The 25571-nt window shown below is 35.0% G+C and overlaps 4 protein-coding genes across 4 annotated transcripts; 2 read left to right on the top strand and 2 right to left on the bottom strand.

The window, feature by feature from the left end:
* Positions 1–346: 346 nt before the first annotated feature.
* Positions 347–2370, bottom strand: LOC132193865 (serine protease HTRA2, mitochondrial). Its single transcript, XM_059614796.1, has 7 exons — positions 2229–2370; positions 1785–2167; positions 1628–1724; positions 1485–1571; positions 1223–1417; positions 759–1072; positions 347–666 (listed from the first exon to the last, which is right to left on the bottom strand). Exons 2-7 carry the CDS (start codon positions 2153–2155, stop codon positions 507–509), a joined length of 1224 nt encoding a protein of 407 aa, XP_059470779.1. The 5' UTR covers positions 2156–2167; positions 2229–2370; the 3' UTR covers positions 347–506.
* A 218-nt stretch (positions 2371–2588) lies between these two features.
* On the top strand, positions 2589–5934 carry LOC132193864 (E3 ubiquitin-protein ligase UHRF1-like). The gene is made up of 13 exons (XM_059614795.1): positions 2589–2826; positions 2885–3058; positions 3112–3257; positions 3317–3448; positions 3500–3690; positions 3781–3949; positions 4008–4242; positions 4303–4514; positions 4569–4712; positions 4887–5043; positions 5103–5291; positions 5344–5442; positions 5500–5934. The coding sequence occupies exons 1-13, from the start codon at positions 2674–2676 to the stop codon at positions 5677–5679; spliced, it is 2181 nt and encodes a 726-aa protein (XP_059470778.1). The 5' UTR covers positions 2589–2673; the 3' UTR covers positions 5680–5934.
* Positions 5935–6080: 146 nt separating this feature from the next.
* Positions 6081–7341, top strand: LOC132193925 (pseudouridylate synthase TRUB1-like). The gene is made up of 6 exons (XM_059614882.1): positions 6081–6308; positions 6368–6454; positions 6513–6650; positions 6706–6829; positions 6880–7025; positions 7083–7341. The coding sequence occupies exons 1-6, from the start codon at positions 6197–6199 to the stop codon at positions 7244–7246; spliced, it is 771 nt and encodes a 256-aa protein (XP_059470865.1). The 5' UTR covers positions 6081–6196; the 3' UTR covers positions 7247–7341.
* Positions 7265–24431, bottom strand: LOC132193924 (heparan sulfate 2-O-sulfotransferase pipe). The gene is made up of 9 exons (XM_059614881.1): positions 24259–24431; positions 20846–21000; positions 10484–10605; positions 10242–10430; positions 8983–9062; positions 8693–8849; positions 8036–8160; positions 7815–7969; positions 7265–7757 (listed from the first exon to the last, which is right to left on the bottom strand). The coding sequence occupies exons 1-9, from the start codon at positions 24315–24317 to the stop codon at positions 7579–7581; spliced, it is 1221 nt and encodes a 406-aa protein (XP_059470864.1). The 5' UTR covers positions 24318–24431; the 3' UTR covers positions 7265–7578.
* Positions 24432–25571: the final 1140 nt, after the last annotated feature.

The raw sequence follows: 25571 nt of genomic DNA, 5'->3' as shown, positions 1-25571 counted from the left end.
TTCTGGCGAGAATTTTCTCACCCTCGCCTCCTTGCGTTAAAACCGAAATGTGATATATTTGATGATTTCCCTGGTCTTCAAAATATCAAACACTTTGGCTAAATTAATAATTGTAATCTATCAAAATAGATTCTGAAACTTTGTATAAAAATTTTAGATTTTTTTAAAAAAAAATTCAAGACTTCAAATATTAAAAGAAATTCAAATCGAAGAAAATATAAATGAAAGTTACAAGAAGTTATTAAATAGTTTGATTAAAAATTTAAACAAATTCAAGAAGGAATTTCCCAATCTTGTCGCATGTTAAAATTACCAGGATATATAATGTCTTAAAATAGTCTCCAGATCAAACAATAAAGGTTCGGTTTAATGTCAACATGAAGCATACAAATAAATTATCTTACAGCCGGTCTGTACTTTTAATTAGTTCAAGACCTACCTTTACAGGGTCCAGCAGGGACCGCAGACACAAATTAAATCTCAGTCTTATATAAAAATGCTCTGAACTAATCTTCAGGAACAACCACAAAGTCCAGAGTTTCCGCCCCTCTTCGGACAGCCACCTCCAGAGACTGGCTGCTCTCCAAGCTCTTGAAAATGTCCTGGACACTTTTCACGTGCTCTCCGTTTATGTGAGTAATCACATCACCAGGACGAAGACCTCCCCTAAAATAATTTGTAAAAGTTATAATTAAGGAATTTTAATTCTGATAAAAACGTAGATGGACCAGTAAGCTTTATGAATGAATAATTCTTACTTATGAGCTGGAGAGCCAACAACAATCTTGACTATGAAAACTCCACTGACGTCCTCAGGAAGGGAAATCATGTTTCGCTGGGTCATCTCGAACCTGAGCTCAGGGGTGATGGTGACCATCGTAATGCCCATGTACCTCCTGCTCTTCACTTCACTTGTGAAGCCCTTGTCTTTAGCCTTGGCAAGGTATTTCAATAGAAAGTCTTTGGCGTAATCAATAGGGATGGCAAATGAAATGCCAGCGGTTATTTTCATTGCGTTGATGCCGATCACCTCTTCGTCGAGGTTCACCAACGGGCCTCCGGAATTACCAAACTGAAAGGGACAAATTTGCAGTTTCACCAAATATTCTTTCAAAATAATAAAGAAAAAAAGAGGCCTTTAAAATAGCTCAATTTTCTGACTTGAAATCTTAATAATACAAACCACTGAGGAGTTTTATTCAACTTTTATTTTAATACATACTGTTATGGATGCATCGGTCTGAATGTACTCCATCCCTTTTCCGTGAAGGCCCAACTCCTTGCTCTTCCTGCCGACCGTGCTGACAACACCAGCTGTCACTGTGTTTGACAGAGACAAGGGACTGCCGATTGCAACAACCCACTCTCCAGACTCAAGATCATTAGAAATGCCCAATTTCATTGGAGAGAGATTTTTCTGAGGAATTATGAAATAATTTGATTTTAAGATAAAATTAATTTAGCTTTTTTCAATTGCCACGTACAGCTGGTATCCTAATGAGCGCCAAATCTGCAGACATGTCCAGGTCCTCGATTTTGCCAACGAATGATCTGCCGTCGTGAAGTTTAACCTGGAAATTTTTAAATTATTTAAAACATAATAATAATAAAACCAAATTCATCTTACGACAACAGTGTTCCTCGTTCTGCTCGACACAACATGAGCATTTGTCATAATAAGTCCATCATCTGAGACGATAAAACCTGAACCATTTGACATCATTCTAAAATATTAAAACAAAAATTAACAAGCATAAAATTATATCAACAATTAAAGTTTGTACCGATTAAATCTGCCATCGAGGATTTCGATGTAAACAACTCCGGGCGAGCAGGTTTTGACGACGTCGGCGATGAAGTTGTTGCTCTTCCTCCTGCTGCCACCCTCAGTTCCTGCCGACGGCTGAGCGGCCTCTACCCTGGGCAAGATACCGGTGTCGCCGTAGTAATCGGCCCAGGCCATGCCGAGACCCACTCCGGCCGCGAACAAGCCTCCAGCAGTTGCCAGTCGAAGGCTCCATGAAGAGGAAATCTGCTGCTCTCCACCTTGCGAATGCAAAGGTTGTGCTCGCAGGGTGGATGCGGACGCTAATGTGGGTCGAAGAAGTCTGATGCAACGAGGACCCAAGTATTGAACAGGCTTCGAGAGCAGCATGGTTTTATGTAACTGTGAATTTTTTGATTGAATTTAGCGATTGTTTAAAAAAACGTAAAAAAAAAACTCTTACCTATTACTCTCTGCAAATGTTTCTCTCAATGTATTTTCAAATTCGAAACTCAAAAGAGAGGAAAAACAGCTCGAAATTTCAGATTTAGAATTTTGCGCGTTGTACAACACCAGAACAACACCAATAGAGTGTGTAAAGAAAGGAGATTCTAATTATTTTAGTTGCTAGAAAGGGCAACCTTTATCAAGCAAGATGCAGGTTTTAAATGTTCCGGATAAATATAGAAAATATTTTTTTCAGAACTCTATGTATGACATTTAAAAAGTTATGGTGACTTTAATAGTTTAAAAAATCGAAACCTTTTATCTCCTCGACAAACACCCTCCATAAACTTGACACGCCCCTCTATTTCCCGCTCAATTTGCGATCGGTCGCCAAAAAAGTTAAAAAGTGTTCTGATGATCTGCCGCTTCATCACCAGCAGATTCCACTGAACGGATCAAAAATGTTGCTAAAATTACGAGTTTTTAACGGAAAAGGTGAAGAGTTTTCCGTGGAGATTTCAAGATCGAGTCACGTTCATCAACTGCTGGAAGAGGCGAGTCGATTTCTCAAAGTCGCAAGCATCAACCTCGACCTCATCTTCCAAGGTCAATTTGTAAGTATTTTGGTAAAATTTGGCTTAAATTGAAATAACTCTGCGCTTTTTTCTTCAGATGACCAAAGATAGTCCATTGCTGATTTACAAATTGAAGGATTTAGATGTCGTGGGCGTCCGAGTGAAGAAGCAACCCCTCTCTCCTCTCAAGAAATCGACTGCTAAAGCAGTCGAAGATGGCAAGGTCCAAGTAAACCCTGAAGCACTGAACCCCAGTTGCTCCTATTTCGAGGTAAGGAAACGCAATCGACTATTTTATTAAAGTAAAACCAACTTTTTGTGTAGCCTGGAGACCTTCTGTACTACAAAAACCCACAGACAGGCCAGTGGCAGGAAGGTGAACTGTTGTCCATTGAAGAAAACTCCAATGAAAATGAATCACCTAACTCAGGAATTAGTGGGAAACTTTCTTACAGAATCCATGATGGATTGTAAGTTTATTTGATAAAAATATTTATACAATTTTTAACCAAATTAATATTATTTTTAGCACAAACAAAGACCTGACACTGCCTTTGGATAATTTACTTCCCGTTGGAAATGAAGAGTATGGTGCTTGTGATCTGAAGCAGGACATGGTAGTGCTTGCGTACTCCCATCTCCCAAATTCAGTTGAAGGATGGTAAAGTGTAACAAAATGTTGATTTCTTAATTTTATAATTTATTTTGCTAGGTTTGAAACTGTCATCACCAAAGTTGAGCCAGGCAGAGGGCAATTTCCAAGGGTGTATGGCTTGGTGCAGGCTACACCAGATTCGTACCCAAATCAGAAGATTGCGTACATGTTTAGGACTGTGAAGATGCCCACGCTTCTGCCAAGATTGGAGTGGAAACAACTAAATAGCACCTATTCTCTTGTTAACCGTGAGTTTCCAGATATTAAAATTTCATGGTTTTTTCCCCAAAGCCAGACTTTATAGCTTTCAAATTAATATTTTTTTTTTCTTTTCGTAGCTTGCAAAGTCTGCCGTGGACACCCAGTCACTAATTGCAGGGAGTGTAGCTGCGTCATTTGCGGAGGAAAGCACGACGAAGACAAGCAACTGATCTGTGAGGAGTGTGAAGATGCATTTCACATGAATTGCATCTTTCCACCACTACAAGAAATTCCAGAAACAGACTGGTATTTTCTGAATGGAATTTTACAAAATTGATTAATAAATGAATAAAAACCAACTTAGGTTCTGCAACAAGTGCAACCACAATGACGAAGAGCTGAAGGACAAAGGTCAGAAGTCAAAGAAGAAGAAGACAGAAAAGGCTGAAGAGTCCATCAGTAAAATCAAAGGGAAGAAGGACTGGGGCAGGGGACTCTCCACAGCCGCTGTCATTGACAAGTTCTGCGTTGTCCCAAAGGAACACTTCGGAAAGATTCCTGGAGTTCCGTCTGGAAGGCTCTGGATTTCAAGACTTGACGTAAAACTTTCTTAAGTCAAAAAATATATCAAATTTTAAAACTATTTATCTCAAAATTAGGTCTGCAGCTACGGTGTCCATCGTCCGCCAGTCGCTGGAATTTGTGGCTCTCCCGCCACTGGAGTGCAGAGCGTCTGCTTCTCAGGTGGCTATGAAGGGGACTACGACAAGGGCACCAGCTTTGTCATGTCTGGCAGTGGTGGGAGGGACTTGAGCAACAACAAGAGGATAAACAAGCAAAGCTTTGCTCAAGAATTGAAAGGATCAAATTTGTGAGTTAATTTATTTTCGCCAAAAATTGTATCTAAATGGATTTGTACCAACAGGGCTTTGGCACTTTCATGCTATGCTGAATTGAACGAGGAAAAAGGAGCCAAATCGTCAAATTGGCGTCAAGGTCTTCCCATCCGAGTCGTTCGGGGTTATAAATTGGGCAAAATCTCCAAGTATGCCCCTGACGAAGGTTATAGGTAATTAATCTGATCATTGCCATTTTAAAAGTGCAGGATTATTGTTTAAATTAAAGTAAATTTAAAAAATAATTACATTTTTTTTTCTTTAAAATTTACTTAAATTGAAGTTTAATGCTCTGCATTTGATCCCAATTTTTTAAGAAAATAATTTATTTGATTATTTTTTCATAGATATGATGGGATTTACAAGGTCGTCAGGTATTTCAAGGACACGTCTGGAGGCAATGTCATGTGGAAGTATGAGTTGCGCAGAGATGACCCTGAGCCCCCTCCATGGTCCTCAAGTGGATTGAAGTTCATGAAGGAAATGAATGTGGGATTCCTCGAGGTATTTATTTTATTAATTTTTCTGTGAAAATTACAGCTTTAAATTTACATTAATTTCAGGGAAGCAAGCTGAAGATTGAAGAGGAGAAGAGAATCAAAAGGAAGGTGCCAATGGAGGGAGTGCAGATCAAGCAAACCAGAGTTACTCCTTACGTTCTGAGACCCGAGATCAAACAGTTGGTGAAATTGGATGTTTTGAACAAAAGAATTTGGGATCATCTGTTGCACTCGCTAAACCTGGGATACCCAGTAAGATTTGTCTTCATTTTTTGTTTTTTTATTTAATTTTTCTTCTTCGAAGGACTTCATCAAGGCTCTGGCTGAACAGTTTTCTTGCCAGATTTGCCAGGAGGTGGTGAAGGATCCATTTACAATGAATTGCGGCCACAATACCTGCCTGGTATGAATTCAATTACTTTTTCTTGGATGCAATTGTTACCGAAATTTGCATTTCTAGCACTGCATGAAGAAGTGGCTCAAGGACGCCAGCAAGGCTTGCTGTCCGTTCTGCCAAGCTTCCGTCAACAAATCTGAAGTGGAGGTCAACCAACCACTTGACAAGATCCTCAACTCTCTGCTGCCAGGCTACAATCCAAAGGGACCAGCCCCCCGACCTTACGGTTTGACCAAAAAGTAGGCGGCTGTGTCGTAGATTTACAATTGCTTTTCATTTCCTGTTTGGTACCTTGATGTGTTAACTTTATATCTTTGTATTAATTTATTGGACATACTGCACTTTACGCAGATTACCAAATAATCTAATGAGCTGTTTTGAAGCAGCAAGCAAAGTTCAAAGTTGATATAATAATATATTCTTTTACGGAAACCACTCATCATATATGTGAAATATTGCTCTTGGTCTTATCAAATAAAGTCTTCGGTTTATATTAAATAACAAAATTTTTTGAATGTCATACTGCTTCTTTATATTATTGATATTATCATAACAAGTGGTTTTAATTTTTTACCAGCAAAAAAAATCATAGAAAAACGCCTCTACCGGAATTTTAGTGAATTAAAAACAAAAACAGCTGATTCTCACAACATATTGAACACATTTTTGTGACGCTGATGTTGAATCCACAAAATTAGTGTTGACTGAGAAAGAAACAAAGTTAGTTTGATCAGATGAGATTTGAGCTGACAGGAAATTGATGGAGAAATTATCTCGTAAGCTGTTGACGAAAGGAATATTTGCCGTCGATAAACCGAAAAATGTTTATTCCATGGAAGTTGTGGAAAAAATTAAGGGGATCCTTTATAATGGTAAAAATAATTTTATACTGATTGATTTTAACTGATCAATTTAAAATATGTTTTAACAGAAATAGCTTTTCTTCGAAATAAACCACCGGATTTACTGAAACTTGGACACGGCGGCATTTTAGATTATCCAGCTAGTGGAGTTTTAGGTATAATAAAAATATTCAATTTAGCTAATATTATCCTTTAATTTTATGCATAAAACAGTCATCGGTGTTGGATATGGTTGTAAGGTTTTGAAAAAATTTCTCCAATGCGAAAAGAGGTATGCAACCGTAGGCAAATTAGGAGAAGAGACTGACACTTTAAACGATATCGGCTGTGTGACGGATTCAAAACCTTTTGGTAAAATATTAATATATCTTAGTTAAATAATTGTGCTCTATTTTTGTTTATACAGATCACGTGACAAAAGAACAAATTGACAGCCTTTTGAAGTCAAAATTTAGTGGGAAAATTTGGCAAACTCCACCAAAGTATTCGGCGCTGAAGAAAAACGGTAGAAGGATGTCGGATTTGATGATGTAAAAATTAGCTTGTGATAATTTTTCATAAAATAATTGGAAAAATTTAGGGAAGGAAAAGAAGTTGAGGTGAGCCCGCGGCAAGTTATATGCCACAGTGTTGAATGCACTCAATTCAATCCACCGTTTTTCGAACTCGACGTCACTTGCGGAGGCGGATTTTACATCAGAAGTTTAGTCCATGACGTTGCAAAAGGTGCATAGTTATTTTAATTTATGCGTGGAAAAGTTTTATATGATTTGTTTTATTAAGAAATGGGGACCTGTGCGCACATAACCGAGCTGAGACGAATTCAACAGGGGCCATTCCACGAGTCGGACGCTTTGGAAAAATGTGACTGGACTGCAAATTGTATTTTGGAAGCAATGTTCAAACACAGGCCGCACCTGAGATTTCAAGAGGCAGAGGTTTGGTGACAGTGAAAAAGGGAGATGTTAAAAATCAACATAAAATTATTTATTAAATTAAACTTAAGGCTTTTCTTTTGATGGCTCGTCTAACTAAAACAAATGGTTTTTTTTTCGCATTTCAAAGCTGCAGTTCTAATTTTGGGATTGAGGGAGGTTTTTAGGAATGCTACAGCAAAATAATTCTACAAATACAGTTCTGCTATTTTGACTACACACATTCACAAACGCATTTTACAAAAATGAAATCACGCAGTCAAATTATTATTCATCACTCCACAGAAATAATCACACTTTTGAAGAAACACTCTCGGCTAATTATTGTCATTAGTCTTTGATTCTCAGTTCGAGATGAGACCTAGTCCGTGGAGGGCCACGTACTGTTTGTGCAGCCGTTGCCTGCAAAACTGGTAAAACTCGGTTTCCCTCGTGAAGTTCTGCCGCACCAGATTCTTGATCTCCTCACTCACAGTCGGTTTGTACAAGTTTTTGTTGATCTTACTCAAACTATGGGCAGAGTCTGAAAATTAAAATAATAAATTGCTTCAAATTTAAAATAAAAATCTAAAAATCCTACCCCAGTAAACTTGAGAAGCACCACTGAAGAATCTGGGAATGTAGTGTTCAAAAACAGATAAAGTTTTGTTGAATTCCTCGAGAACTCCAACCACGGCGTAGTGTCGCTCGACCGCCGCTTTGGCTCTTTGCAAAGCGCCTTCAGTGTTGAAAGGCCTGGAAATTTTTTAATTTTAAAAATTGAAAAAAAAAATATGAAAGGAAAAAATAATGGTCACTGACGTGCACTCCTCTCCGTGGCCGCAAAAGAAGAGGGTCTGTCGCCTGTGGTCACCGATACCCTCCCTCGTTTCGCCCTCGATGAATCTGCACTCACGGTCTCCTCTTAGGACGCAGGTTTCAAAATCCTGCAAAAATTTAGTCAAGATAAATTTAAATTAAATAAGATGGAAAATTAACAAATTTAAAGATTTATTTTAAATTTTTTTTAAGGAGGGCCTGCTAAAAAACGATCAGATTAAATTTAATGCTTGTTTATTTTTATAGATTTTTCATGAGAAGTAAAATAAGAAAAATTGAATCAATTAGGAAGGACTGAATTTTTTAAATTTAGCGCTATTTATCAGGAATTTTCTGCTCTGTAATTATTTTCCTCCAAAATTTCCCGATTAGTTTTCTCTAAATCAAGTTCAGATCACACCAACTACGTTAGCAAAATCAAATCAGTAAGAATCAAAATTTGAAATGAACGCTGAAATGGAAAATTTTATGCGAATTTATTTTTCACTATACGATTTCATAGATTTTTATTATTAATTTTTTTGCATTTGTGAATTGAAAACGAAAGTAGTAAAATTTCCTGTAATTTAAAATGTTTAATTTATTAATTTATAAGTATAATTTTTTCTCTAAATTACTTAATTACTAAAAGGTTCGTACTTTCTTGAGCCAGTTTGGATCTGGCAGCGGCAGATCAGGGAAAACCTGTTTCCTCTCCACGTAGTACCACGGCGCTCTGATGTAGTAGTACCACGAGATGACCCGTTCCACAGGGTCGCGCACCAGGTTGATGTAAATCGGCTCGGGATAGCCGTACCTGCAGCAACACATTTAAATAAAAAAGGAAAACAGCCGTCGCGGGTTTTGCATGTGTTGATTAAGTGCAAAAAGAAAAACAATTTTAGAGGAATAAAAAAATTCGTGAAAGTGAAAGAAAGAGAGAGACTCACTTGGTGAAGTTGGTGAAGCAGACGTGCTTGACGTACACAGACGGCGGCTCGTAATTGCTCACTACTTGCGCCAGGTATGACTGGAAAATAAATAAAAATGTAATAAAATTTTGCCAAATCATGTCATAATTCAGAATTGGTTATTTTTACTTTATATAAAAGAAAACTGTTTCCCTGAAAAAAATTAAGTTTACTCTCACAAATTTTCTGATTACATTTTTTCCCTTAAATTTCAGAAAAAATTGTATAAAAAAACGAAACTTTTATGATATTCCTCCGTGCAGAAATTCTTGTTTTGAAGATAAGAATCAATCTTGGCGTGACGCACGAAACGAATTTGATGCATTTGAAGCGGCATCGGAAGACGCGTGAAAAGCAAAAGCTTGAAAATTGTCACAGTTACCCATATTTCTATATCGCTACATTTGATTTTCATCTGTCGCGCACTTATCTAGGTGACACGATTAACAAATGGTGCGACTAAAACTTTAAAGCATAATCTAAGCCAGCAGAGCAGAAAATTGAGATGAGTTAAAAGTATAGTTTTCGAGATAAAAATGTACTATTCGATAAATAATCCTTTTGAATAATTCATAAGTTTTCTAACACGTAAACAACAAAAAACTTTCATTATATAAATTACCAAGCCCGTCTAGACGCAGTTAAAATGTATAAAAAAAAGTAAAACCCAGTTAAGGGAAATTGAATAAGAAGTTGCCGATCTACTTTCAGTCAATTATGGAAACCGCTTTTGCTTTTCAAGAGCAAAAGTGGTTTGTTTCGATTCATTACTTCGTCCGAGTACGATGACTTGATTGAATTCCAGCTTTTGTTTGTTTTGTGAAGGTTCAACTCTATTTCTACTCTCAAAAGAGAGCGAACGCGCATCTGCTGTAGAAATTAGGGAAAGCTCTTTCAAAAGTCAACTGCTTTCCTATTTCAAACCAGTTACAAAATATTCTGCAATATTTAGCTAAATTGAAACATTAAATCTTTAAAGATATAGAAATTTTAGATAAAAAATTATCCAATGCATAATTTTATTACTTTATAAATTTCAAAGCAAATTATTCCATAAACGTTTTTATATCAGTATGAATTTTATTTGCGTTAATTAATTGTATAAGATTTTCATAAAAATCAATATAAGAGCAAATTAGGCTTCATTTAATAGATAAATTAATTTTTTTTTAATTTTTTCCCTTCTTATGCTAGATAATTAATTTATATTTTAATAATTATAATAATAAAATACATACTTCATCCCGCGGAGCCAGTCGAATGGACTCGACCCTCTGGACCTTGTCCCGGTGGAAGTTGAAGCCGTTGCGATGGGACAAGCGCCTGATCAGCTCCATGATCGTCTGGCTGCCCACCTTGGGCACTCGATTGAAGAAGATGATGTCCTTCTTCGCCCTGGCCGTGTTGTTCAGCGCAGTCACGTCGATCTGTATATTTTCATTTATTAGAAAGAGTTCTTCGTATTATTTAATTTTTATACTTCTTCAGTGACGACTCCCTGAGGAAGGGTGCCGGCGAGGGCGGCCAGCATGATTTTGCTGGACGAGGACGAGGATGTTGGGTCGCCGCCAGAAGTGATGACGACGGTGTTCACTGCTGATTCTAAAACAGAAAAAGTCGATTTTTTTAGGGAAATATGTTGAAAATACTTCAAGATATAAAAAATATTTTGCAAAGAAATAAACACGTCTCAATTTGTTTGCTTCTTTATTTGCAAATTTTTTTTAAATCTTTTTAACTTTTTACTTGCAGTCCACCTTGTAACAAAAATGAAAAAATATAGCATAATCAAATTTCTTAAGTTTATGCATGAAAATAAAAAAACTAATAAAACTATCAATAATTGAAATAACTGAATCAGTTTTTTTCTGTGATTCTAATTGTAAGTCAAACGTTTTTCTTTATATTTTATAATTAGATAAATTATTAATTATCAAAATATCTGATATATTGCCAGTTAGTATATTTGTTGATAATATAAAAATTGTGATTGCTCTGAAAGTAAAAGTCTCTTCTTAAGATCCGCATGCAAATTTCGCGACTTCCTCTGAACCCTTTTCAAATGAAATTATATTACAACTCATTCATTGTTCGAACAAAATTGCCGAGCCACGATTGTCAAATAAAGAAAACTTTCTCCCCAAAAAAAAAATCGCTCGCCGTCTTCGTCGTAAAAATAAAGCACAATAAATATTCAAGGCGGCCGATATAGTAAAATATTCAAGCTCGTGCGTAATGCAAATAATAAATTCCCACAAGAAGCGAGTTTTTTACTTTCTCGCGTGTGCGTGCAGCCGCGGCGGCGAACGAAACTCATCATTTGCATCGCTGCAATTACCGGCCATTAATCCGTCGGCGTCATTTATCTTGTGTCTGGGACGCATTTTATTATGGTCAGCGGAATAGGAGCGGCCAAACGATCCTTTCCTGACCTACATTCAGCACTCTTTTTTTCTGCGTCTCATCCACACACACAAACACCTGATGCTGGACTATAGAGAGGACGTTCGTCAGCACAGAGGCGGAGGGAAATCCAGGCACACTCTTCATTTAGAACTTCATTGTCGCTTTTTTGCCCAGGAGAGAGTTTTTCACTCGCTTCAGTTATTAATTAATTAAGTTAACTTTGCAGATTTTGTTTTAATCTAGATTTAAAATAGAGCTCTAAATTTTACTACAAAATCAATTAGTTTTAATAATTTTTTAAATAAAATAAATTTTTGACAATCTGACCGGTATTTAAAAGTCGTGCATAATTTTATTGGCTCGTCATATTAAAACGAGATAGTTGTTAAGAAAGTGTTTTCTGGATGACCGGCGGTTATTTTTAATTTCAGACCTCTCTCGGAAGTGGAGCCTTTCTGATTCTCACTTGCAGATTATTAGCTTACATTTAAGCTAATTACGTGGAAGTGAAATGTGCACGCGTTTTAATTATGTAAAATTCGGGTAATGAAGTGAAAATAAATTCCGTGTTGAGGGTTATTATGCAAATTCCCCGTTCCACGTTGTTATCCCAAACTGACATAACGAGGGCCAAAGGTTAATCACGGCGAGTTTCTTTCACATGCTCAACAACCTCGAAAAAAGTTAAATTTTCAATAAAATCACTTTTTGAACAAGAAAATATAATTTTTTTAGTTGTTTTTCTTTTGAAATAATATTTGACTAACGAATTGAGTCCATTGCTGTGAAAAAGCTTCTCTAAGAATTGAATAGATCGGAGTTTTTTATGAGCCTTTTGCTTATACAAAATTTGATTCTGAAAATAAAGCAAACAAGTAAAGAGGTTCTTGCTCTGACAGCTCAAAGGTCTGCGTCATGCCAGCAGAAAGTCCATTTCTTTCAAAGGCGAAATGTTTGTTTAACTGTTTTCAACAAAAGCAAGTGTAAACTTTGAAAGTTTCTTGACTTTTCCTATCTTTCATTTTTAATCGAATTTCCTCATTGAAAACGGGACAATCTGCGTCTAATAATCGGAAACTTTACTTTCAATTTCACCCTTCACGCGTACGCAGTTGTATAATTGCAGCTCCAATTATCCAATTTGACATGAACGCGCGGAGGTGTGGGAATCGTTTGATTTTCTCAGAGATTGCTCAATAATTGTATAATTAAATAGCGAGAGTAGTTTATATAAATTTCGTGTTGCGTGTGCAAAAAGCACAGATTCACAAATCAATCCAAGCACAGTTTTTTTGTAAAGGAATTATTAATTTGTCAAGCATTGTTTGCGAGAGAGATGCATTATTTCCCAGCGTCATGAATTTATAAACAAATTGCGCAACTTTTGTTTTCAAACAAAATAATTATACTTGTTTAATATCAAAGGATGTGAAACTACTTTCGATCGGCGAAAACACAATGCTCCGATTAATTGCGCCTCTTGCGTGGGCCCTGCTTTGATATATCAAACTGCAAAAAACAAAATCCGTCATCGGCGCCTTTTGTGTCGCAAAAATCGGTCTATGCACGGAGGATTAAATCGGTTGTCAAACAATGGAAGGGAAAATGGTTTCGGTTTGGCGAGTGTCTTTCTTATTTGACAATGTGCCAGGCTTGGAATATTAATTAGGCGTCACGACCACAGCCAAATAATAAAAATCGCCAACACCTTTTAACTTCAAATCTGATGAGATATCAAATTTAAAAAATTTAAATATCTGTAAAAGAAAATTATAATTCTTTTTAAGGAATTCAAATTTCTAATAAAAACAAATTTAAAATAAATAATTGCATGTTTTTTTTCCAACTAAATAAAATAAAACTTTTGCCAAATTTTAAATTCAATATATTCTGACCTTAAAATTCCTGTATTTATTTTTCTTTTCTTATTAGATTTGACGTTTGTGTGGTCTCGTCTCTTGCGTCACCTCTGCAGTGACATTCGTCAGAAAATGGAGCAGGTCTCACATGTTTATGTCACCCATCGATGCAAAACCGCCGACGTGTTTATTGAAAGCTCTAATAGGCCCGAAAGCAGCGCAATAATTTGGCGACACCAGAGACGCTCAGTCTGTTAAAATATTCAAATAATTTTAAGCGCGTCTGCAAAAATAACGGGGCTGTCATTGCAGCCGATTTATGAGAAATGGAACGTCGGCGGGTCGTTTGCACTTGCAATTATTATTCTTGCTCGCAACGGGAGAGAGAACAAGAAGCAGTGAGCTGCGGGTCGACCATAATTAATCTTAAAAATGCAGTTATTTCTACTTTGAATGATTTGTTTGTCGTTTAAATTAACAAGAAATTATAAAAAATATTGATCAAATTTATTTGAAATGAGAAATGAGGAAATGAATTGAATTGAAATTCAGATCAAATAGAGAAGCTTCTTTTTTAAAGAAAAATTGAGTTTCTAAATTCACTTATTTAATGCAAGTTCGCCTAACTTCGTACCTATTTATAAAAAAAAGTCATATTTGAAGCTAAAAAATTAAACTTTTCTTTTAGATTTTTCAATTTTTTTTTTAAATATAGAAAATAAATCACTATTTGATCTATATCTGAGAAAATTACTAATTTTTTTCCCGCAGGAATCACATTTAATCATTTCTAAATTAAGAAATTCTATTGACACAATGTTCATTTAAATTAAAAGCACTAAAGTCACTCTTCTATATATTTTCATTTTGTTGCCAAAACTATTTTTTTCAGTTCATCCCACAAGAAGCGAAAGTACGCAAAAGTTGTGTAAAAGTGTGGCTATATATTTGAGGACTTTTGCCAACAAGGCGTGTGCATTATTTCCTCTCAAATGCAACTCACATTTTACTCGAGTAAATGGGAATAATCTTTCGCCACAAAAAAGCCCACATTTGATTGCACAATTGATGAGCTTCTTCACTTCTAAAAATTCGGTCACTCTGCCTGCCGCGGTGTTAAAAAGAGGAATTTGAAAATCAGGTTTGTCGAGGTGGAGTAAAAAATCAGCTGTCAGAACAGAGTGCGGAGGAAGATCGACGCCTCTAACCAGGCCGCGCTTTCCTTTCTACGAATACAATATTTCCGAGCTGCACACATTATATAAAATATCCGATCTAGTCGGTCGGTTTTCATTCGCTCAGGGCCAAACGCGGATTTCATCACATGTCCGCCGACAGCACTTCCCCATTAGCGAGGAAAAGAGATCGCACGCGCTCTTCTTAATTTATGCTCGTCAACTTTGATCCGACTGGCCTAAAATTATTGCCAAGCTGATTGATACGGGTAATTAGAGAAAGACTGCGCCGGAATTGGAACGCATTTTAGCAATCATAATGGCATTTTTACCGCTATTCAATCAAACCAGCTTCTGGTTCCAAATTAGATTCAAAGAGAACTTGTTGATTTTATAATTTAAATCTGTTTTGCTGGAATTATTTTTAAAGTTAATGAAAACTTTAAAAATGTCTCCTTTTTAATTTAAATTTTGGTTGACAAAGTTGCTGTTTAGCTTAAAAAAAGGCTAAAATGTCTTCTGAATAAGTAATTTTTTTTGTTTAATTATCTTGGATTATAATGAAATTAAGGATGTTTTTACTTTCGATTTGTTTCAAAATTGATGACTGCACTGATTATGATAATAAAGTCATGTCTTTTCCTAAAAAAGGCCGAAATTTCTAATAACATTTGCTGAAATTGTTACTAAATATGAGTCGAACAGCCAAAATGAAGATAAATAAAACCTGCAAAAGATATTATTAAAATAGGTTCAACATTTAAAAAAAGTCTAAATAAACCAGAAATAAAAAGTTCTAATATATCATTGCATCATGTTTCATTTAAAAACGTTTTTCATTTCTTTTTTTTTAAATTAAATTATTACAAAGAAATTCATGTTTATTTACATGCAGATTAAAATATTCAGCTCTGAGCATATCAGGAGGAATAAAACTCAATTTACTTTCTTTCTTTCTTCCGTTGCGGAGAAAATGTTTCATGAAAAAAAATCGTTACTGTGATATTATGCATGAGTTCCGGCGGCGCGTGTGCAAAATTCGTGCAATAAAAACACCATTATTGAGAGTGATGAGCGCAAAACTGACAACTCCGTGTATCATTTCGCAGCCGTAAATCTTGATTATTGCTTGTGATCTTGGCTCATGAACTTTTTCTCTCGCCCGGCCCGCAAAAGTACATAAATCCAAGGAGGAAAAAACTGCACACCGGTAATTTTCAAACTCGGGAACAATAAATTAGCATTATCAGCCGAATGATTTCTCTTCTTGATGCACTTTCTTTCAAAGGCACAGTGTAATGCCCTTCATGAGGAAAAAATCGAGTAAGTTTGACTTTTTTAGTGCAAAAAAAAACTTTCTTTGGTTTCATTATTTGCAGGTCAGAAACAAGGGCATTTGCTCAATCGTCATGAGACAAGGACTCTTTGCTGGCATATGCTAATTTCAACGTGTCACTTGCGCAGACAAACACCCGTTCAGTCGCTGAAATCCTTTTGCAAAATAATAATAATTTATTCATTCAAGAATAAATCTGCTTGTTTATAATAATTTTATAATTTAAATGCAAAGCGAAATTAGTCACGTTTGGTGAAAAATTTCCCAGCCGACCGTGATGTGAAAAAAAAAGACAAATTGCGTCGGCGACACTTCTCGTTGCAAGAAAAACAAAAGCGGAAATTTGAGTACAATAAAAAACTTGTTTCAATGTGAACGTTACGGTAGTCGTCTTGTTACCTACAAAGAAACGGGACGAGGCAAAAATTGATGAGGCCGCTGAAAAATGTGTGCTCAAAGAAACAAGACTAATTAGTTAATTGTTGCCACTGGAGATTGAGTGTTTCCGTTTCATGGCGCATCAACAGATTCTTTCAAGTCTTTTCCAAATTTCATGATCTATTTACAATTATATTTATTCATAAGAATTTAAATATAATATTTATTTATTTATAAATAAAGAGCGAAAACTTTATTATAAAAATCGCTTTTATTAGCAAAGATTGTGAATATAGCAAATAATGTCAATGAATTGCAATTTTAAAAAAAAAATTAACCTCTGTTTTTATTCACCTTAAAAACACCAATTAATGACCTATTTTGCTTGAGAAACTTTTAAAGCAAATTTAAAAAAAAAAATTATTTATTACTTCAGCCTAATATCATAATAATTAATCTTATGAAACAGCCATTTTCATTTTATTCTGGATCTGATTTTGAATAAATTTTAGTAATTTAATTTATTTTACTAGAAAATAATTTTTTTGCAATAAATAGGGAACAGTTTAAATCATTTTTAATTTAAATTCCACGCACACAAGGAGTGGATCTTTTGATGGCAGTCGGAGGACGTGAACCTCTTTTGGCCCGAAATGTTTCCATTGTGTTTCGCTGCCGTTGCCCTTGGAGTTCATGTTTACTTTTCTTGTCACTTTGCATTCATCCAGCATAATTCCTGCTTGTAATTGCACTTAAAATTTGCAAGTCACACCCAACTTTTACTGCTGAACATCTTTTAATATCTAAAACCCAAGGTGCTGCTGGATATTTAATTAATCCTTGATTCTTTTTTTACTTTGGGCGAAGGAATTTTTAATAAGATAGGCTCTTTGGTTAATCCGGTCTCTCGGGGCGAAAGAAAGCTCTTTCTCTTTTGAAAGCTCCATCTGATAAGAGGATGAAATCCGTCGTTTATTAAAACGAGCAGACAACCTTGGTAGTGAACAAATTACATAAGTCGCCGAAAAGCAGGTTAAATAATCCTCTCGAAGCAAGAAGGATGGAAAGTTCCGAGACACCTCAATTGTAAATAAATTATTCAAAAAACGACGAGTCTAAGGTTCAAAAGCCGGTCCCGTTAGTGCAACGCGTGCATGGTCACTCTTGTTTCGGCGTTTACATGAGGGACCCGCCTTTTGTTCCTTTCCCCAGCCTACTTTCTCAGGTACAACACAATTTTTAATGCTTCTTCCCTTTTAAACAGCAATTGTCCTTTTTTTGTTTAATCATTCCTTCCCCTGGAGGTAATTGATTAGCAGCCGAGTTTCTTTTTAAGAGTTTTTGTGTGTAGACCTCACTGAGTTTTTTGTGCAGACTGACCTGCAGGAAGAAGCTTCTTTTTTGAACGCATATATGGAGAAAGGAGATTTGCTCTGCTTGCAATGAAAGAACAAAGCCGCTTTCGATGGGCAATTAAATTACGATAAGTTTATTGCTTCAGTTCTTTAGATTTAGAAACCGAGTCAGTAAGTCATCAGTTGTTGTTAAATTTAAACATTTAATTTCTTTACACCATCATTTTAATTGATTGAATTAAAGAATATTAATTTGTTTAATTTTACTTCCAAGAATTTAATTTTAAATGTTTAATTTTTGGACTAATTCAAGACCATTTTGATTAGCTCTGTGCTTTTTAAAGGCTTTCTATAGTTATAAATTTTGCCAATTTGAATTAAAATAAAAACATTTAATGTAACACTTTAGTTCTTTTTCAATTTAAAATTTATAAAATCTTGTTTCGTATTCTTTTGGCTTTTCTTTAACAAGACAAATAACTCTTCGTTTTTTTCCTTCCTTTCTAAAACTTCACGTGCAGGAACTTGATATGGTGGAGCAAATTTAGGACACAGAGGATGTGACAACTCCAAACTTTATCTGCACAAATCCATACGAAAGCAAGGAGGAGTTCGTTCCTCTTCCGATGACACACCAAGATATACACAAACGAGATCCATAAGCGCTCCACATTGTGAGCAGCAAACTGGTTGAACCACTTCTTCTTCCACTCGCTCGCTATCTCAAATATAATTTTTCAACTTATTGTTCCACCCTCTTCATAAATTTACCCAAGAGAGAAAGAGAGGACATTCTCCTCAATACCGTTCATTTATTCCAATTAAAATGCCCGAGTGAAATTCACCTTTCTTCTCGGTCGGCGGCAATTAGGAGGCGAATTGATTTGAGCAGATTTGCTTTCCAGTTGAAAGGTTGTGAATCGTGATTGTTCGGCAAATTTTATTTCGACAGAGCTTAATCGACCTTCGCGGTTTGCAATTTTTTGCATTAAAAATCTCGGTCTATTGGTTCCATTTTTTACTGTGATCAGAGGGCGTGTGAAAATTGCGTGAAACCGCTGTTTGTCCTTAAGTTTTTGTTTCCTCCTGATTACATACAAGAGAGCAAAATTCATCACTATTTGTTTTGTTTTTAACTAATATAAAAAAAATTAAACTCCCACTTGTCAAATTAACATTTTAATCTAAAAATGGCTTCTTTTCTGAGCAACAAACCTTTTTTTGGAGTTTTCATGATTTCAAAACACTTAATTCTTCATAGAAATTGAAATTAAAAGTTATCAAATAAATTATAGTACTTGATTCGAATTGAAACAAAAACTGTTAAAATAGAATTAGAGAGCGAATCTGTGCGCAAGAAAGAGCGAAATCAGGCGTTTTTTTTATTCTCATTGTGCGTCTCTTCGAATCGAAACGTCTGCATCTGCAGCAATAAATTGATTGTGCTCAGTGAACTGTAGTTGTTATTCGTGTTCCAGTTTGAATTGCAACGCGCCTTTCTCTATTTCGCGTGCATCAGCCGAGTGTCCAGCAAAAGTGAGGTCGAATGTGGGCCACGCGGCGGCCATTCCGTACCATCATCAATTGCTAATCAAGAAATTTCAAAATCAATGCAAGAAAGTAAAAAACTTTCTTCCTTTTCAGAGCAACAGGTGCGAGATGTGCAGCAGACTCACGTTGGTATTGAAAGGATTAAGTCCAGGAAGTGCCGCGGGCTCCATTAGGAAGTCCGTTTTTATTGTCGGCGTGTATTCGTTAATTATTATATTGCGCCAATCTGCTCGTGGAAAATGATATCACTGCGAATGGTCCCAGGCTTTGAATTGTAAAACAAACCGCGACGAGAAGAGAAATTGAATTGCGCGTTGTTATATCATGATATATAATTTCACACATTTCAAAGGTGCAATAATAGCATAAAAGTTTTTATTCAATTATTGCTGGTTTCATTTCCAAATTTACAAGGCCAAAAGTGTAGAAAAAAATAAAAAATTTCAACACAAATATAAAATTCTGCAGAGATATTTGAAAGGAAAATCAATTAATTTCAATTTCAATTGTTTATAATTTGGAAAAATTAGTTAGATTTTTATTTTCAAATCAGATTTGTGATGGATTTGATGAGATTTCAACAGTTCTAAGAGACAATTTAATAAGCAGTTAGATTCCACGTATTGTTATTTATTATTATAGAGTGCAGCATGTGAGTGTGTTTTATGAAGCGTGACGCGCCATCAGCTCTACTAACTTGGATGAGAGCCTTCAATTTTCGGCGCGTATTATGCAACTCACGCCACACTTTGATAACCAACACACGCGCCATGGCAAATTCTATAGACAGACTTTTAAAGGGAAAACACATCATAATGATAAAATGCAATCTGTCAAACAAAGAAACTCTTCCATACACAAGCTTTCTCAAATTAGTTGACCGCTAAAAATGCACTTGCGGAACATGTTAATAATTCAAATATACTCATTTTTAAATATTTCTTCTGTCTTAAATTATTTAAAATAAAAACTTTTAAATCCAAATCTTCTGCGAGTATTTTAATTTCAATATAAATAAAAATAATTAATTCCAGTTGATCAATATTGAATTTCTTTTACAATTAGATTTAATTGAGCGATAATGTAAAAGTTGAATTACCTTTTAGGAAGGTATTTAGAACACCTGATTTGTTATAGAATAGACCTGGGCAGAGATATTTATAAAGAGGCAGGCGAGTCGCTTTAATGATTTGTTTATTGTGTGTGGACGCGAGAGATTGCGTGATGGATAATTAGGCCCCGAGTGTGAAGCAATCGGAATGTAGATCAATGTTCTTTTTACCAATTTAAGACTTGCAACGGACAATAAAATGCTTTCAAACGATTCGCGGACATGACATTCGAACCCCAGTCACATGTCTCTTGTAAGGGGTGAGTTCGGGTAATTCTAAACTCATTAACCGAAAGCTCGTTGGCTGCCGAACACGACTGTCTGGTTTCGAATTGCACTTGGCGGCTCATGTTCTTATTTGGCGAAAATTGCCAAAGCCACTAACGAGAAGAAAAAACCAGATAATTGGTGTGGAAAATAAAAATAAAATATTTTGACATTGTAAAAATGTCAAATTTACTAAAAATTATTTTGTTATTATTATATTGATAAAAAAGGACTATTTAAATAATAATTTTTTTTTTAAATTTTCATTTGAAATTAATTTTAGAGAAAACTGGTTTTATTCTTTTTTAATTTAGTTCCTCCCTAACATAATTATTTAAAAATAATTAGCATTTGAAATTATTTTAATTGCAATAACGATGGAAAAATGGTTGTGTTCGACTTACCGGCTAAGGAGGACGCGATGCCGCGGCTGCTGGAGGCGGCAGATTCGCCGGTGGCCCTCGTCTCCATCTCCTTGAGCTTCACTTGCAGGTCGCGCGTGTGCAGAAAGAGGAACAGGGTCGTCGACAGGGCCAGAAGGGCCAGCAGCTCGCTCGGTCTGAAAACAAATAGCACCGTTAATTGGAGGCAAATCGTTTTATTGCACAGAAGAGCAGGATGCGCCAACCTTGAAAAAAGTATATCTCGTTGTGAGAAAATTTTAATATGTGCCAAAAATAAATCACCAACCAATTAACAGAGGAAACTCAGGAAACGTGCCTAATTAATTAATTAGATTTTAAAAGATCATCAATTTTTATTTAGAACATTTAAATTTATGTTAATCAATTTAAATTTATTTGCTGTAATATTTAAAAAAAAATTAATCTTATTTCATCTCAATATATTTTATTATTTTCTTATATAGCAATAGTAATTTGAGGAAAACTTATTTTTATTCAAAAATTTGTAATTAGAATTGCTAAATTATTTACAAGTAATTTTGGATTAATTTAATTTATTCTTCAGCACGCTGATGTGCCTGAGCGAAGTGAGATTAAAATGTTCTTTTTAAATCCGTCTGAATGCCAACGGAGCGTTGAAAGGAATAAAACAAAGCGGATTGTGCTGAGCAATTTAACGCACTTTAAAGACATTACGCCTGTTCTCGTAGGCAAATGATTTTGAGAGCAATTTCACGCATCCTCCAAGCTCGCCGACTCGAAACCAAGTAACGCATCTTGTCATCGAGTGCGCATTGCACTAAATCTAATTTGCAAACTATTACAAAAAATAGGAGGCGTTTCGAATACGGAAATGCGTGCGCCGCTTGAAGCTGTCAACACTTTTTTACATTCGAAAGTCGCACAAGAAAAACGTGACAAATGCTTGTCTTTAATTATAAAGGTTTGGAGATCGATTGAGTCAGTTCCTTGATGTCGGAAATATATTTTTTCTGGAATTAAAAAGACATTCTTTGCAATAAAATAGTTTCTTTTTACGTCAAATAAAAATCTAGATTGAAAATGATTTCTTCACATTTTTTTTTTTTTTTTTTTTTTTTTTTTTTTTTTTTAAATTCAAAGTAAAATGAAGTTAAAAAACATGCACTTTTTTATACAAACGTTGCATATTCTGATTTTAACTTATGAGATTTTCAGTCAAAGCAGAACAATATTATTATTAAATTATTTTTTTAAACAGAAATATTTAAGAGTATTTTAATTTTATAATGTTCACTAAACAATTTTTTTAATTAGAGCAATTATTACAGGAATAAAGTATTACAAAGTTAAATAAAACTTATAAAAAGTTAACACCAGCAAATAATTAACAATTTTTTAGATTCATTTAAGAAATTTCTAATTAAAATACAAATTTACAACCAGCATTTAAAATAAATCTAGTCTTGTCTAGAGTGTTCAGTGCATTATTATTTGGCTCTCATGAATATACAATCAGGCGTTTGATGCTCGCAGGGAAATGGGACGTGCGTTTATATGTTTTAATCGGCTGTGCGTTCAAACATGTATTCAAAATGCACTTTGTTGTGAGAGCGAGTCGCTGGCATGGGGGCCGGATTTGGTTTTTAATGCCCCAAATTGCCGAATTGTGTTCACCGCGGCGGATAAAACGGGCGCCCAGCTGAGTCTTTTTCTTCGCACCTCTGATATCGCTCTCATTAGCGCGAATTAAAACGCGACCATTCGTTTGTGTGTCATCGCGGCGAAAATTAGCGAGAAAATTTGCAGACGCGCGTCACGTTTGTATATAAATGCAAATTAAGGCGGCTCCAAAAGCAACTTTTGGCCGAGCAACAAAAAGAAACAGGGACTTTTACTCGGTGCCACTTCGGTTCCAGAAATTTCATTAAATAAGATTGTTGGCGTTTCACATTTCCTGTTTCACACCTAATAATTGCTTCTTTTTTCCTGTTTATTCATCCAATTGTCACGATTAACTTGTTTTCAATAACATTTTTGACAGTATTTTCCAAATTATATTAAAAAATTAATTCAATGTTTTAGGAACTAACTTAAAAATTTCAATTTAGTTTAATAATGTTTTTTTTTTCGGAATTTGATTTAAATTCATTTTTTTTTCTCAAAAGTTTTACTTTCGTTTTATTCTTGACACTTTTTGGAGTAAAATTAATAAACAGTTGCTCTGTTGACCCCTTTCATTGCTATTGTACAAACGGAGCGCACTTTGTTTGTTCCTGTCATTATTTGGGCTCTGTTTGCACGTCGTGAGTTCGCAAATATAGAAACGGAGCAATAATGCAACAATGGAAGCGCAGTTTTATTGACACGAGCCGAGTGTCATGTGCTCGAATGAAGTGCCGGCCGGTGCGACGACGATTATTCCCAGTTTTGATCCACCGCGCAGACAATGAAGAATGCTTTTCCAATGCGGGTCAATTGTGTTTGGCCGGCGATCAAATAATAGCGGTTCGGCAGCTCCGAACAATTCTCATTATTATTTGGTCGATTTTCAAAGCTAACCAAGCTCCGGCTAAATTGAATGCAGCGAGCACGTCTGATTGAAATTCTCAAAATTTTGAGCTTGTTTGAATTAAAAGTGTTTCTATGAAAAAAGAAAAAAAGTGCGATCTATCAGGTTCAAATTATACTTTTTTTACTACTTTATAATGGGTTTTTTTACGGTACCTTATTGTTCGTCTCTTGAAATAGATAAAAAAGAAACCTTAATGGTATTTCCATTCTTTTGAAGTACCTTTAAAAGCGTGGTCATTAAAACGCCTTATTTAACAAAATAATAAATTGTATATGAATGACAAGCAAGGGATTATTATTATTATAGGTTTTGTGCTTTTCAATTATTTCTTTTCCCTCCAAAAATTTCCAAAGCGATTGGGACAAAGAGATAATTTGTCAACACGCGAAAATAGCATCATAGTTTTTAGAATTAGAAAGCAAGACGAATAAAAAATTGACACAGATTGTTAGATTTTCAACTAATTAAATGATTAAGGACTCTTTATTTGGCTCAATAAAATAATATTTTTACAATAATATTAACCATTTATGGCAATTATTGAAAACTTTTACCGCTATTATTGCAAAGACTTAAAAATTTCAATAAGGGAGTCCTTAATCCGAAGTAATACTGATTATTTTTTTTTAAATCAATGAAATAATTTTGAAAAATACAATAATTTAAATATTTTATTTATAATTTATTCAAATAAGAGCAAAATTATTAAATCAAGCGTGAACACGATGAAATTTGATCCAGGTTTTAATTTAAAAATAGCCCTCATCTGGGGAAATTTTTTTAAATTAAGATTTCCAAAAATTAATTAATATAAAATAATTTAGAAGCAATTTATAAATTAATTTTATTTTAAACTAACCTTCGAGGAACATAAAATCGCTTTCCATTTTTGATCAGCTGCTCGACGCTGCCTCTCATGATGGAAGTTCGTTTTTATCCAAAAATCCAAAATCTGCTGCAAGAATCACGAGCTAGCCATCGCCAGGTACGAAGCTTCCTCTTTTTGGGAGCGCGACCGAACCTTGGGCAGGTTCGCAGACGGACTGAGCTCCAGCTTGAGATCGTTGCTGGTTTTTTAGGCGCTTCGGTCTCACACACACTGCCGGCGCATGCGTCCCGCCCGGTGAGACTCTTTCGAAGCATTTCTAAGATAGACCAGCCGTGAAAAACAATTTCTTTGTCTCCGTCCACCGCGGCTGACGAACGATAAAGGAGGAGATCGGACGCAATTTGCATTGCAGCTTTTTCTTTAATTCTCTGTCATTGTTTGGATCATCCGAAGCGTCGCTAATGCGAATTTGAAAGTGCATTTGGACCAACAAATACGTTTGTTTTTGTGCGCAAATGGCTCGATTTTGTTTTATTTCAACAATGTAAATTTGTCTCAATTGTGCTCTGGTATTTATTTCAAAGGTTGAAAATGTTTGTTTGAATTTAGAAAATAAAATTTATGGAGAAATTATGGAGAATAGTCAAAGTGTTTGATAATTTAATTTGTAAATATATTATTAATAAAATTTGTTTCTAAGTAAATATAAAATCCAACTTTTATCTCCCTTAAATTTTTAATTAAAAAATGATACAAGTTTTGAAAAATAAAATCAGCTCAATTTTGCACAATTTCGTCTACGTCAAAAATCACCAGCCTATTTTTATGACTTTTTATTATTCTGAATGTGCTGGAACGAAAATTTGAGGAAATGGTACAATATTCTAATTTTCATTTCACAATTAAAGCTGAAAACTGAAAAGTGTGGGTTTCTTTGAATGTTGGAATTTCTAATTTCAAACTTTACAAGCCGTTTTCAACTTCCTTTGTGTATTGAATTATTTTAACCGTTTTATTTATTTTACAGAATTTTATGTGTTTTTTACTAAAAATTTTTGTATAAATTTAAAAATTTTATAATTTTTAATAAATAAAAATAATCCAATTATTATTTTTATTATTTAATAATCCTCATTTTTTTACAAAAATTTCTCAACTCGTTTTAAAACTACTTCAACCAAAACTATGGCATCAGTTTTGTATCCAATTAATTTCATGATTCAACCGAATTTCTCGAATGATCTTACACTGCTTTTCTTCTTTGCAGCGAGTGGCAAAAAAAGCCAAGTGAAAGAAGCGTCTTTCGTCCCTGAGAGCGAAATAAAAGGCGCTGGCGTGTCCAG

This window comes from Neocloeon triangulifer, unplaced genomic scaffold (genome assembly GCF_031216515.1).
Source record: "Neocloeon triangulifer isolate White Clay Creek 2 clone unplaced genomic scaffold, ASM3121651v1 ptg000005l, whole genome shotgun sequence".
Lineage (NCBI taxonomy): Eukaryota > Metazoa > Arthropoda > Insecta > Ephemeroptera > Baetidae > Neocloeon > Neocloeon triangulifer.
This window is presented reverse-complemented; position numbering and strand designations above follow the sequence as displayed.

Coding starts and splice junctions, on each gene's coding strand:
- LOC132193865 (XM_059614796.1), bottom strand. CDS start 2,155: ATGCTGCTCTCGAAGCCTGTTCAATACTTGGGTCCTCGTTGCATCAGA. Junction 1,418..1,484: donor CGCTCATTAGGATACCAGCT/GTACGTGGCAAT, acceptor ATAATTCCTCAG/AAAAATCTCTCTCCAATGAA. Junction 667..758: donor GTTGGCTCTCCAGCTCATAA/GTAAGAATTATT, acceptor AAATTATTTTAG/GGGAGGTCTTCGTCCTGGTG.
- LOC132193864 (XM_059614795.1), top strand. CDS start 2,674: ATGTTGCTAAAATTACGAGTTTTTAACGGAAAAGGTGAAGAGTTTTCC. Junction 3,691..3,780: donor CACCTATTCTCTTGTTAACC/GTGAGTTTCCAG, acceptor TTCTTTTCGTAG/CTTGCAAAGTCTGCCGTGGA. Junction 5,292..5,343: donor CGCTAAACCTGGGATACCCA/GTAAGATTTGTC, acceptor TCTTCTTCGAAG/GACTTCATCAAGGCTCTGGC.
- LOC132193925 (XM_059614882.1), top strand. CDS start 6,197: ATGGAGAAATTATCTCGTAAGCTGTTGACGAAAGGAATATTTGCCGTC. Junction 6,651..6,705: donor GACGGATTCAAAACCTTTTG/GTAAAATATTAA, acceptor TTGTTTATACAG/ATCACGTGACAAAAGAACAA. Junction 7,026..7,082: donor AGTCCATGACGTTGCAAAAG/GTGCATAGTTAT, acceptor TGTTTTATTAAG/AAATGGGGACCTGTGCGCAC.
- LOC132193924 (XM_059614881.1), bottom strand. CDS start 24,317: ATGAGAGGCAGCGTCGAGCAGCTGATCAAAAATGGAAAGCGATTTTAT. Junction 21,001..24,258: donor CGATTTTATGTTCCTCGAAG/GTTAGTTTAAAA, acceptor ATTTGTTTTCAG/ACCGAGCGAGCTGCTGGCCC. Junction 7,758..7,814: donor TGCTTCTCAAGTTTACTGGG/GTAGGATTTTTA, acceptor TTTAATTTTCAG/ACTCTGCCCATAGTTTGAGT.